Raw genomic sequence first — 13,359 nt, 5'->3', positions numbered from 1 at the left:
CTCCCAAAATCCTGACAGCCAACCCAGTCTGACCTTTCCTCCTCAATAGCCAGTATCTCAGCTCTTTCAACCAAGGTGTTAACAATTAAGGCACCAAAGCTGCTGGACTAATAAAGCCACGAGACATAATCACTATCGATACTTTGTCTTAGCTTAGGTCTAAGGATAAAATGCAGAGCTTGCTTATGAAGTATCATATGCATTTAAAAAATGCTTTCATGCCCCCTGAGACTTCTTTGAGACATGTTCCTGGAAAACTAAACTGGGTTCTAATTCTAGCAGTATAACAAATGGATTCTGAAACACAAATAACACAATGAATTTCTGAGACTTATAAAATCGATAGAATTATCTTTGTCCCTGTTCATTTCTTTCTGCAGAGGTTTTTGAGCCTTGTGAGCCTTGGACTTTGAGATGGGTTGACAGAAAAAGGAAATGTCAATAAATGAACCTCAAGAAAATTATAAATCTCCCCAAAGAAAGTGACATAAGAAACCTTCATGTATGTAGATGTGGACATTTTTCCAGGGAGTGGCTGCATAGCTTTCAGCACATTCTCAAAGGGGTAAGGAATCATCTGGAAATCACTACAAACTAAGGCAATCTCTCATTTCCTCTACATTTACAGAAACACTGCACAAAATGATGAGTGATACCTGATTTTCACTACAGTACACTTAAAAAAAAAAATCACCAAAAACAATTTTAACAATCTTTATTTCACTGTTTTAAAGAAAGAACTTTTACTTATATTCTAAAACAAATAAGGGTTGCAGCAAGGATTCTCACACCACGTATGACTGCAGTCAAAGTTGCTTGTGTCTGATCAATTCTCCTTCCCTACTTCTGGAAACACTACCACTTCTTTTGAGTAACTGCTTATCCCAACCATTGTTTATGAGGTGCTGCCAGTCACAGACGTCCATGCTTAAACAGTCTTCCTATCAAAGCCATGCAACACCAAGAGTGGGTATGTGATCAAACCAAACCACAGTTGCTCCTCTGGACTTTTAAAACTAGAGCCTGTAGAAGAGATTTCTTCTGATGTGGGAACAAAGCAAGAAGTGAATGGTGTACATATGATCATATTTCCAGCCTTGTAGAAAAAAAGGTTTAAGAATCGAGTTGACTGACAAAAAGAAGTACAGGTAACAGCTGTAGAGAGAGAAAGTGGGCCTAAACTGCCTCAATTCCACTGCAGGCTTTTCTGCCCTTTCCAAAGTCTGGTTTTATTTGCCCTTCAGCAAGCTGAGAGTTAGGATTCTTTCACTTGCATCAGGAAGAATCTTAACTAACACGATAGTCTTTGAGTAAAACGATGCGCTCTCATGCAATCATATATAAAATTATATGTACATTTATGTTTCAGAGGCAGAATCTTAGCAATCAAAAGATTCCCCAAAAGACTCTTTAACAGAAAAAAGGGAGGGGGGATTTAACTACTGATTTAGAGTATACTGTTAAATACAAAATTAAATCAACTGAAAACATCCCTTTCCTTAAGATTTTAACTAATGAAAATTTTACCATAGAGACCATGGACAGAGAGGACAGTAAATGCAAACAAAAGCAGTTACCTTCATTCCCCACATCATCATTCATAAGTCCTCCCAGCCACATCTTCCAGTCCTCATCGTCTGCTGTATTGGGGTCATACATGTCTGGGGTGATGTCTGGAGCTCGGAGCTCTGCCTCTAGCTGCCCCAAGGGAACATCTTTCAGTGGCATCTTAGAGCGAGTTCGGAAAGCAATGAGACTGTCATCCATGGGCTAGACAGTGGGGAAGGAAACAAAAGTCTATCACTGGATGCCTGATGCTTTCAGCTTCTCCAAACTTCATCATATCCTGTGTGCTTCTCTTCTTAGCTTAAACCACAAGGTCTTTTCTCGAAATCATTTGGGTTTATTATTCTTTGAGAAACATTAAGGACAATGACATCAACTGTTTTTTATTTTTCCTTGTTGTTTTTTGTTGGTGGTGGTAGTACCAATCTCTTTTTTTTAAAGGTTATATTCCATTTATAGTTATTATAAAATACTGGCTATATTACCCACATTGTACAATATATCCTTGTATCTTATAATGACATCAGTTTTAAAACCAAAATTTCAGCACCATCACCAACAAAAAAACGAACAAAAAACTTGATGTCATCCTTAAATTAAGATAAAATTTACATACCATAAAACTCACTCTTTTAAAGTGCATAACTGTGTACGTTTTACACTTGAATGACCACCACCACTATCTAATTCTAAAACATTTTCATCACTCCCAAAAGAAACTCCATTTTTCCTAGCAGATGCCCCCCATTCTTCCCTCATCCCAGTCTCTTAATAATCACTAATCTTTCTGACTCTATGATTTGCTTATGATGGAAATTTTATATAAAAGGAATCATACAATATGCGGCCTTTTGTCTCTGACTGCTTTCACTTAGCATGTTTTCAAAGTTCATCCATCCTGTAGCATGTTATCAGTACTTCATTCTTTTTTATTGAGAAAAAAGGAAAGAAATAGAGAATTGTGTGTTCATATTTTTCCCCACTGTTTAATTGGGTTGTCTTTTTATTGTTGAGTTATAAGAGTTCACTACCTATTACAGTATTATAATCAAAGGTCACAAAGATTCACTCTGTTTTCTTGTAATAGTTTCATCGTTTTAGCTCTTAAATTTAGGCGAGTTATCTATTTTAACTTTTGAGTGTGATTTGAGGTAAAATCAAACTTAATGCTTTCACATATGAATTTTCAGTTGTTGCAGCACCAATTGTTTTTCGTTTATTTTCTATTGTTTTTCCAAATTCTTTTCTCATTTAGGTTATTAGAGAATACCAAGCAGAGGCCCCTGCTGCTATACAGTAGGTCCCTGTTCGTCACCTGTTTTAAATACAGCAGTCTGTACATGTCAATCCCAAACTCCCAGTCCAGCCCTCGCCCCCAGTCTTCCCCCTGGTAACCATTAGTTTGTTTCTAAGACTGTGAATCTGTTTCTGTTTTGTAAGTAAGATTCAAAAGGATATACGCACCCCCATGTTCACTGCAGCACCGTTTACAACAGCCGAGACACAGAAGCAACCTACATGTCCACTGACGAATGGATAAAGATGTGGTACATATATACAAACGAATGTTATTCAGGCATTAAAAACAAAAAAAAGGGGGACTTCCCTGGTGGTCCAGTGGTTATGACTCCAGGCTTCTACTGCAGGGTGCACAGGTTCAATCCCTGGCTGGGGAACTAAGATCCCATATGCTGCACGGTGCAGCCAAAAAATTAAAAAAATAAAACATTAGAAAAAAAAGAAAGAAGTAATGGGGTCTTCCTTGGTGGTACAGTAGTTAAAAATCTGCCTTACAATGCAGGGGAATCAAGTTCTATCCCTGGTCTGGGAACTAAGATCTCAGTGGAGCAACTTAGCTCACACCCCACAACTGCTGAGCCTACATGCCACAACTAGAGAGCTCGTGTGCCACAATGAAAGATCCTGCATGACGCAACAAAGATGCTATATCCTACAACTGAGACTCGATGCAGCCAAATAAATATATATATATATTTTAAAAGATACTCAGTATATTTTTAAAAAGAATGAAATAATGCCATTTGCAACAACATGGATGGACATACTAAGTAAATCAAGTCAGGTAGAGAAAGACAAGTAACATATAATATTACTCATGTGGAATCTTAAAAAAAAAAGACACAAATGAATTTATTTCCAGTTACTGGAGCACCATTTGTTGAAAGACTATTCTTTCCCCATTAATTGGTCTTGGCACACTTGTTAAAGATTAAAAAGTTCAAAGTGAAGTCGCTTAGCCGTGTCCACCTCTTTGCAACCCCATGGACTGTAGCCCACCAGGCTCCTCTGCCCATGGGATTTTCCAAGCTTGAATACTGGAGTGGCTTGCCATTTCCTTCTTCCTGACCCAGGGGATCTTCCTGACCCAGGGATCGAACCCAGGTCTTCCGCAGTGCAGGCAGACTCTACTGTTTGAGGCACCACGGAAGTCCTAAAAGATTAACTGACCACAAATTAATAGGGTTTTTGTTTTTTTTTTTTTAATTTTTCCTTTATTTTTGTCTGCACTGGGTCTTCACTGCTGTACAAGGGCTTTCTCTAGCTGCAGTAATCAGGGGCTACTCTCCAGTTGTGGTACGTGGTCTTCTCATTGTGATGGCTTCTCTTTTTGTGGAGGACAGGCTGGAAGGCATGAGGGCTTCAGTAGTTGCAGCAAGCAGACTCTAGAGCATGCGGGCTTCAGGAGCTACGGTGCAGGGGCTGAGCTGCCCTGCAGTGTACGGAATCTTCCCAGACCAGGGACTGAACCTGTGTTCCCTGCAATGGCAGGTGCACTCTTAACCGACTACCAGGGAAGTCCTAAGAGTTAATTGTTATACTCTCAATTCTGTTCCACTGGTCTATGTCTATTCTTATGCCAGGACAAGACTGTCTTGATTACAGTAACTTTGCAATAAGTTTTGAAATCACTAAGTACAGACTTCCATCTATTTTCTTTTTCAAGACTGTTTTGGCTATTCTGGGTCCCTTACATTTCCATGTGAATTTTAGGATTAGCTTGTCAATTTCTGCAAAATAAGCAGCTCGCATTTGGAAAGGGGTTGTATTGAATTTGTAGATCTATTTAGGAAGTTCTCCCTAGACTACTACAATAATATCCCAACAGATTTCTGTTTCCTCTCTTGCTCTCCTATAGCTCATTTCCCACAGCTTAGCCAAAGGGACATTTTTAACATTAAATCAGAAAATATCACAAAAAAGCTTTTTTAAATGTTCCCAGATCTTTTAGATGCCTGCTGCTGCTGCTAAGTCGCTTCAGTCGTGTCCGACTCTGTGCGACCCCATAGACAGCGGCCCACGAGGCTCCCCCGTCCCTGGGATTCTCCAGGCAAGAACACTGGAGTGGGTTGCCATTTCCTTCTCCAATGCATGAAAGGGAAAAGTGAAAGTGAAGTCGCTCAGTCGTGTCCAACTCTTCGCGACCCCATGGTCTGCAGCCTACCAGGCTCCTCCGTCCATGGGATTCTCCAGGCAAAATTTAGATGCCTGCCTCCTGCTTATTCAGATCTCAGTTCAAATGCACCCTCAAGGACTTTTCTAATCATCCTATGTACAGCACTACAATAGGCACTACCTTATTTCCTTGCTTTTATTTAGTTCATTTCTTACCCATCTCTGAAATAATTTATGCATTTATGGTTTATCTCTCTCCAACAGACAATAAGGTAGAAGAGGAAAGACCTTTTCTGTCTCATACACGGTTATTCCCCACCTTCAGTCATTCAGTATGTGTATGAATAAATGATTACATAAGAACTATTATATCCCAACACAATTACTCATTCACTCCAAAGTAGGGTGATCAAATTAAGTGACCCCTGGGACTCCCTGGCAGTCCAGTGATTATAAAACTCTGCACTTTCACTGCAGGGGGCACAGGTTTAACCACTGGTTGGGGAACTAAGATCCTGCATGCCACTCAACTCAGCCAAAAAAATTTTTTTTAATTTTTAATAAAAATTTAAAAAATTAAATGGTCCTTTCAGAGCTGTTTTATTCAATATTCTGTTTTTAAATTTTAAGACAGACATATTTTTCATTGACTGGTAAGACTACTGGGGAAAACCTAAATATTAAAAAGAACTACCTAGGTCACCTGAAGCTATCACAACATTATTACCTGGCTATACTCCAATATAAAATAGTTTTATAAATAAAATTTATGCTTAAACTTATCAAAAATAGAACTAGCTAATGATGGGATTTAGAAGGTCATCATTTGACAATAACCATAGTAATGATTGTTTCAATCAAGAATAAGCAATGGATGCTAAAATAAGTGGGTGAAAAGATGTTTTACCTCAAAAAAAAAGATACATATTAATTGATTTTAAAATGGAAAAATAACATTTTTACAGCAAGGAGAAAAAAAGCAGACACCACCTTAACCATATGATCAACTTTAACATGACAGAAGTCACGTGCCTCCCGAAATGCTGCACTGAAAAGGACACATCGCTTTCGGGATATCTGTGCCAAAAGTAAATCACCTGAATAAAACTATGAGAAACTATTAGAAAAGTCAAAATAGAGGAATAGTCTGTTAAATAATTGCTTCATAAGGTTCAAAAATGTCAAGGTTATGAAAGACAAAAAAAGATTGAGAAACTGTTCCCAATTAAAAGTGTGTAAGACACAGGACAACTAAATACAACATGGAATCCTAAACTAGATCCTCGACCACAAAGAAATTGTTCTTCCTTGGGTTTATACAAAAGACTATTGGGGCAATTGGTAAAATCCAAATAAGGACTTTAATAGATTTTATATCTAATATTATACATCCTTATTGTCATAATCAAATGTCCTCATTTTTAGGAAATATACACTAAGGTATTTAGGGGTAAAGGAGCATCATGATTGCAGCACACTCCAAAGTGACTCAGGAAAAAAAAAATGTGTACAAAGAGAAAGAAGGAGAAGAGGTTAAAGCAACTGTGGTAAAGTTTAATTTTGAGGAATCTGGCTGAAGGCTGTTTCTATGTTCCACATTTAAAAATTCTCTCTGCGGGACTTCTTTGGTCGTCTAGTGGCTAGGACTCCACAGTCCAATGCCGGAGGCCAGGTTCAATCCCTGGTCAGGGACTAGACCCCACATGCCACAGCTAAGAGTTCGAACGCGGCATCTAAAGATTCCACACAGTGCAAACAGATAAATGATTTTTTTTTAAAATGCTGTCACATACCTTTATTCCTTCCTTCGGAAATGCCATTCTCACAATAAAATACTACAAACCAAATAGTACCAAAGACCTACAATTTCATGACACAAACTTATTATATCAGAATGTAGTATCTTCCGTTCTCCCTTCCCAATTTGAGCAACAACAAATTACTCCATTCGCTTTCTCAGCAATTTAGAGTTACATTCACCTGGAAAGAATCCATGCAGACCGGACTGGAAGCCAGCTCCTCATCTACTGCGTGCAACTTCTCCATGAAGGTACTATCCCTGGTCTGTTTGGGCTTTGGTGGGGGCGGGGGCCCCATGGGCACTACCTCAGCACTGATGTGCCTGATGGCAGGTGTGGTCACTTTCTCAGCCTAATTAAAAGAGGCAACTATGTTAGAAAATGAAAGAGGGGAGGGGAGGAAAAGTGGGAGGAAAAAAAGAAGCAGGAAGAGACAAGCACATCTTTCACATGCTAGCAATTTTTCTCTTCCCAGCCAGATAGAGGTTAAAAGAAAAAAACAAAGACATTGCCAAGTACATTAATCTAATAGGTTTCATCCCATTTCCAATGAAGCCAACAGGATGCTACTCAGGTTACTGAAGATGGGAAATAAAATGGCTTTAGAATATTAGAAAACACATACAAAAAAGAGAAGGGTAGAAGAATAGAAACCCTGCCAGTCACTCATATTTGAACCCTTAACAAAAACTCAAAAATCTTTCTCCCTGTCACTGAGTTCCAGTTTTCTCTTAACCCTTCACTGACTTAAAGGACGTGGAAATTCAGTTATAACTAGTCACAAATACAAGGAAGATAATGGCATGGTTACTGATCTTGAATCATGTTTGGCAACAGGTGGCAGCTCAGAATCACCATGGGGAAACTATCTATTTATACAGTTAAATAATCTACTTATACAGTATTTCTAAGTTATCTTATTAGCATGGTATGGATTTACCTCTGATAATATGCCGCTCTCCTCATCTGTTTCAGTCATCTCAGAAGACTGCCTCAATCGGGATTTCTTTGCCCCACGTGGAGATGAAGCGGTGCTTTCCACATCACTTTCCAATAAACTCTACAAAACAAATCCAGTTCACTTTCATATTTATGCCCCCACCTCATTCTACTGAGTCTGAAGTATCTCAATAGAATGAATCATAAAATATCAATCACTGAATTAGTCAGAGTAAAAGAGTAAAATTTAAATAGAAGCTTAATTTTCTGAAGTAGGAACAGGGATCTGATCACCATATACTCATCATTGTCATAACCTCTGCAAAACTGTAAGGCACTGATTTAAAATCCTTTAATAAACAAGTCAAAGAACACATTAAAAAACAGACTTGTTACATAGCTATAATGAAAATGAAAAAACTACAGCCACAAGCAAACATAAAATCTCAAATGACTTGTGTTGAACCAAATTTTAAAAAGGCCACACAGAAGAATATATACACTAATGGTTCCATTTACATAAGTTTCAGAAACAATAAAAAACTGAACATAGTGTGTAGAGCTGTATATTTAGGTGATATAACCATAAAGATAAGCAAGGAAATTAAGTGAAAGTCACTCGGTCGTGTCCGACTCTTTGCGACCCCATGGGCTGTATAGTCCATGGAATTCTCCAGGCCAGAATACTGGAGTGGGTAGTCTTTCCCTTCTTCAGGGGATCTTCCCAACCCAGGGATCGAACCCAGGTCAAGCAAGGAAGTAACTACCAAAAAGTCAAGATAGTGGTTATCTGTAGGGGAAGAGAAGTGATTGTGATAAGAGGTGTCTGGCAACATTACATTTAATGACTTTAAGGAAGTTTAATGAGGATTAGCTTTATAGTTATTCAAGCTGTATAGTTTTTGTTTTATCCTATGCACACTTCTACACATTATATGTGTATTATATTTCATAATACAAGACACGCAAAAAATCAAGGGAACATGAAAAGGAGTCAGTCTTAGATTTATGTAAAGAAAAGAGTTGAAAAAAAGTACTGTGTTTCAACCCTCTGTATAGAACAAATGATATTACTCAGGAAGCAAAGTACAGTCTGCCTTGTGGAACCAAAAATTTTCTATATTACCAACTAACACTCACACAGGTAGCCACTGACCTCTTCAGCAGTCTCATCTTCTTCTTCATCATCTGGCTGGTACTCTTCATCTGAGGAATCATCATCTTCAAGGTGGATATCCACAAACTGAGGAGGCTGCATTAAGTATAATTATAGAAATAAATAAAATAAATTGATTAGAAAATATGAATCATATGTACTTGGAAATTAAAGGGAAGAAAGCAGAGCAGGTAAAAAGAAATCCTAAGAGCATAAGCAGCTAAAGCAAGCAATAAGAGTCAAGAGTTAAAAAAAATTTCTAGGAGCTTCCCTTGTGGCTCAGTGGTAAAGAAACCCCTGCCAATGCAGGAGACACAGATTCAATCTCTGATCCAGGAAGATCCCACACCCTGCAGCACAACGCAGCCTGTGCGCCACAGCTGTTAAGCCTGAGCTCTAGAACCTGGGCTCCTCAACGAGAGAAGCCACTGCGATGAGAAGCCTGCGCACCACAACTGGAGAGTAGCCCTCACTCTCCACAACTAGAGCAAAGCCCTCGCAGCAAAGAACCAGCACAGCCAAAAATAAAATAATAAATAAATAAATTTTAAAAAACAATTTTTAATTTAGCATGAGAGTCAAACCTAAGAGTAATAGAATGGAAAAAACCAAAGCTGAAATTTAACTAAATATATAGGTCCAAAAAAAGTTAACAAATAAAAGGGTTTTGAGACTAATGAAGTCTTTCTTAAGAAGAATAGAATTACCTCTTCCAAATTTACCTTCTTGAGAAGAATAGAATTACCTCTTCCAAATTTACCTTAATTTCATTGGCCTTCTTAATTGGTGAAATATTCCATGTTGGAATTACCTACCAACAAAGAATATAAATAGGTAAGTTCTCTTAACTAAAATGGACCGTTTTTCATTTTTACTTCTCTACCATCACAAGGAGCCATGGGACTAACATGTAACCACAGTGATGTAGGGGTACTGATCTACACTCTCAAACATTCATCAGAGCTTGGCAGAAGAAAAGGAGAGACAAATCTTTTCCCACCATTAGCATTTCTGCCTTAAACCTAATAATCTGTACTACCCATAAATGAACAAAGTATCTGTCTTGCCTACTTTATATTACAGCTTGGGTTCACATAGAATAATAAATGTGAAAACTATTTGTAAACAACCACAGTACACAAATCTATGATATTATAGGCAATAGCAGCCTTTGTATCAATTAATAATCAATCACATAAATTGTAATTTTTTTTAATCAATTACATAAAGCTACCGTAAGTATGCCTCCAAAAAACCAGCTGTGGAAAGTTCTCAGGGAAGGATTTAGGGGTGAAGTATCAATTTGTACACAACTTTTCAAAATAGTACAGGAAAAAAAATAGGTATATATACACATAAAGCAAATATGGCAAAATTTTACAACTGTTAAGTCTAGATGGAATCTAGATTCACTCTAAAATTCTTTCAACTTTTTCTTAATTTTTAAAGAATAGAGTTGGTAGAGGTGAAAGTTTTTTAAAGAATCCTTTAAAATCTTTTATACTTCTGACAAAATGCCATTAGAGTGTGTAATTGGAGTATATAATTTCTTGACCATCTAATGGTGACCCAAACAAAATCATCATGAACAAACTCCAGTAGGTCATTAGGTTTTGTCTCTACAAGAATCCTTAGTTCCTCCATATCTTCTCAGCCCTGCTATGTTGTAGCTATTCATCTAGCTCTGTGTAGCCAGGCCTAATATAGGGTAAAGGAAGTAATGTGATTCAGGTCCATAGTTCGTCTCATGTTTGTTTTTAAACCAACAGATTTCCCTACTGCCAAATCCATCAGGAAGGAGTCAGTCTATTAAGCATTAAAAAGCAAGAGAGACGGACTTTAAACCTTGCTCCCCATATAAACTACAGTCTTGGGATGTCTACCTTCAATGCAATTATATACATGGTTGGTAAACATAATCTAGAGCCTGGTTTGGATCTCCTTGGGTTTTTTTTCCCCAAGTCAAATATGGAATTAATGTTAATTAGATTCTATGTCAGGCAGACTTCATGTAACTTCTGTATCACTGATGGCTGCTTTCATCATAGCTACCACATGTTCATTTGTAATTACTTTACCGAAGATGAAATTTCACTTTATGCAGAGTTAGTCAATTAGACAGATATGATGTGATTGTCAAAAAAAAGCCAATGCATGGGACTTCCCTTTGTGGTCCAGTGGTTAAGAACCCACCTTCCAATGCAGAGGCCTCAGGTTCGATCCCTGGTTAGGGAACTAAGATCCTATGTGCTGTGCAACTTGGCCAAAAAAAAATTCTTTTTTAATTTGGGGGACATTTAGCAAGAAAAGAATGTTATGAGAAGATATACTAATATTCTTCAACTAGAGGAAAGGTCATATGAAAGAGGAACAGGTATTTCCTCGACAGGGCTGCAAGGAACAGAATCAGACAAACAGACAAAAACTATAATATGTACTTTGGGTCCAGGAGGCAAATCTTCCTTACTATCAGAGATAGAATGGACTCCCTCAGGACTATCTCCTGCCTTGTCACAAAAGGTCAGCACAAGTTGGACATGTGCTTGTTAAGCAGAAGAAAACATAGTCCCCAGCATCAAAGAGCTTGCTGTACTATATCAGAGTGCTTCAAAAGTCTTCAAGTGGCTCTCATACCTTAGTATTCAACAATGCATATTCCCAGGCCCTACCCATGGGTCCCAATTCCTCAGTCTGAGGTGAGCCCCAAAATACATATTTTTCATTAAACACTCGTGAGGGACCCATACTAGAGTGATCGTGATAAAACTGTTCCCTGAAACACAATTTGAAATATACTACCTTAATCACTTTGCCACATATCTGACAACACGAATAGAAAAACTGTCCTCTTCATTGCTTTCAAACATTCCAAAAGTTATCTACCTAGCACTTCCAAAAAAGCAACTAAAATAAAAATAAACTATGACAATAATTTCATATATTCCATCTCCACATGTCTATTTGCCTTTACAACTATTTCTTTAAGAGGAAAACCTAGATCATAATAAATCTTTCCTACAGTTTTTTGCCCTACAAATAACCTGGAATTAGATAATATTAACAAAGCTAAATATACAACAAAGAAAAAACAGAACACCCACCACTCCTTTTTCCACCACTTCCTTCAGTTTAGAGCGTGTCATTTTGGGCTCCTAAGAAGGAAAATGAGAAGAAAATAGTCAATGAAAATCAAGGAGTGACTCAGTTTGTCCCTAACTGTTACATTATTTACAAACTTCCAAATGACCTCCTTCCTATACTTCGCCAGTTTACAGACAGCTCTGCCTCATGACACTAGAAGAACAAGAACTACTCACAAACATTGGCATATCTTCCGTCTCACTGATGGCTGCTTTCATCATAGCTACCACATGTTCATTTGTGATTACTTCCTGGGGAAAGAGGAAATTTCACTTTATGAAACAAAGATGTATTATCTAGATAATACTCATCTCTATGTAACTCTGCTAGATATATGTAGAGGATAAGTGAGAGCTAGATACTCAAATGGCTTCAGATTAGGGTAAAGCAAGGCAACTGAAAGCAAAGAAGCAAGTTTTGGAGAGAAGCACACAGCTTCCAACAATGGAGTAAGCAAATGGATCAACCTCATTAGCTGATACTAACAGGAATGGCGCACATAAAAAAAAAAATTCTCCAGTTAACTATCTGCTTAAGAGAAACAGTAATAAACAGCAGTCTTATAAACAGTTGTACTTCCACATAGCAAAGAAGATAATTTGCTTATGTGCAAAGTACTGTAAACTGTTAACTGGGCATCTTTTCAGACATATCCACCCACAAGAGTAAATCCACCTTGAACATTATCATCTCCCATTACCTTCGAATCTGCTAAACAAGAAATAATCAAATCAGTGGAAGGAAGCTGAGGAACATTTTATCCTCCCAATTAAGTTCTTCCACGTGTGTTCACATTTCAAACTTGTGCCAAATGCAAAGAGAAAGCTACCTTGAAATGTAGAATATTTTACCACCAGGAACTCATAAAATTAGTAATTCACATACCAAGACTGCAAAGTTCCCTTTGCTTCCTGTGAAAGAGCTGCACTCCCATTACACAACTGCCCCAGCCGCACTCACATGGAGGATGTTTCGCACGTTGACTGCGGTCAGGTTGTGCTGCTTGGCGCCGTCCTCTAAGGTGCGGTCAAGCATGTCATCCAGCTTCAGGTCACAAGACAAAGTCCTTTCTTCTTGATCCCTGCCATCTCTTTTCCTCTTGGTACCCTTTTTCTTTTTTCGCCTTTTCTCATTTTCTTCACCGTCATGCTCTTCTGCAAATAAACCAAGAACATCACCTGAATACCAAAGCCACTGCTCCCAGAACACAACCCAAAAAGTCAACAGTGAAAGAAAAACCACCTGCCGGCTGTCTGGTCCTGGAATCAAAGAAGGCTGTGATGGAACAGTGGTGAGAGTGCCAGATGTGGTAAGAACACAGTAGCAACACCCAACATTCACTGA

General features: G+C 38.1%; 1 protein-coding gene across 9 annotated transcripts in view; it reads right to left on the bottom strand.

Moving 5' to 3' along the window:
- Positions 1-13,359, bottom strand: part of GON4L (gon-4-like (C. elegans)) — a 96,335-nt gene that overhangs the window by 42,124 nt on the left and 40,852 nt on the right. For all 9 annotated transcript variants that reach the window (XM_010802912.4, XM_010802910.4, XM_005203717.5 and 6 more), the window contains 8 exons: positions 12,976-13,169; positions 12,192-12,266; positions 11,976-12,026; positions 9,635-9,685; positions 8,875-8,970; positions 7,720-7,839; positions 6,961-7,131; positions 1,578-1,770 (listed from right to left, as the gene is read on the bottom strand). In XM_010802912.4, coding sequence (XP_010801214.1) covers positions 1,578-1,770; positions 6,961-7,131; positions 7,720-7,839; positions 8,875-8,970; positions 9,635-9,685; positions 11,976-12,026; positions 12,192-12,266; positions 12,976-13,169 — 951 coding nt within the window. The remainder of the gene's footprint in view (positions 1-1,577; positions 1,771-6,960; positions 7,132-7,719; positions 7,840-8,874; positions 8,971-9,634; positions 9,686-11,975; positions 12,027-12,191; positions 12,267-12,975; positions 13,170-13,359) is intronic.

The sequence above is a fragment of the Bos taurus genome, chromosome 3, assembly GCF_002263795.3.
Source record: "Bos taurus isolate L1 Dominette 01449 registration number 42190680 breed Hereford chromosome 3, ARS-UCD2.0, whole genome shotgun sequence".
Classification (NCBI taxonomy): Eukaryota; Metazoa; Chordata; class Mammalia; order Artiodactyla; family Bovidae; genus Bos; species Bos taurus.
The sequence above is the reverse complement of the archived record's forward strand: the minus strand, read 5'-3'. Positions and strand labels throughout refer to the sequence as shown.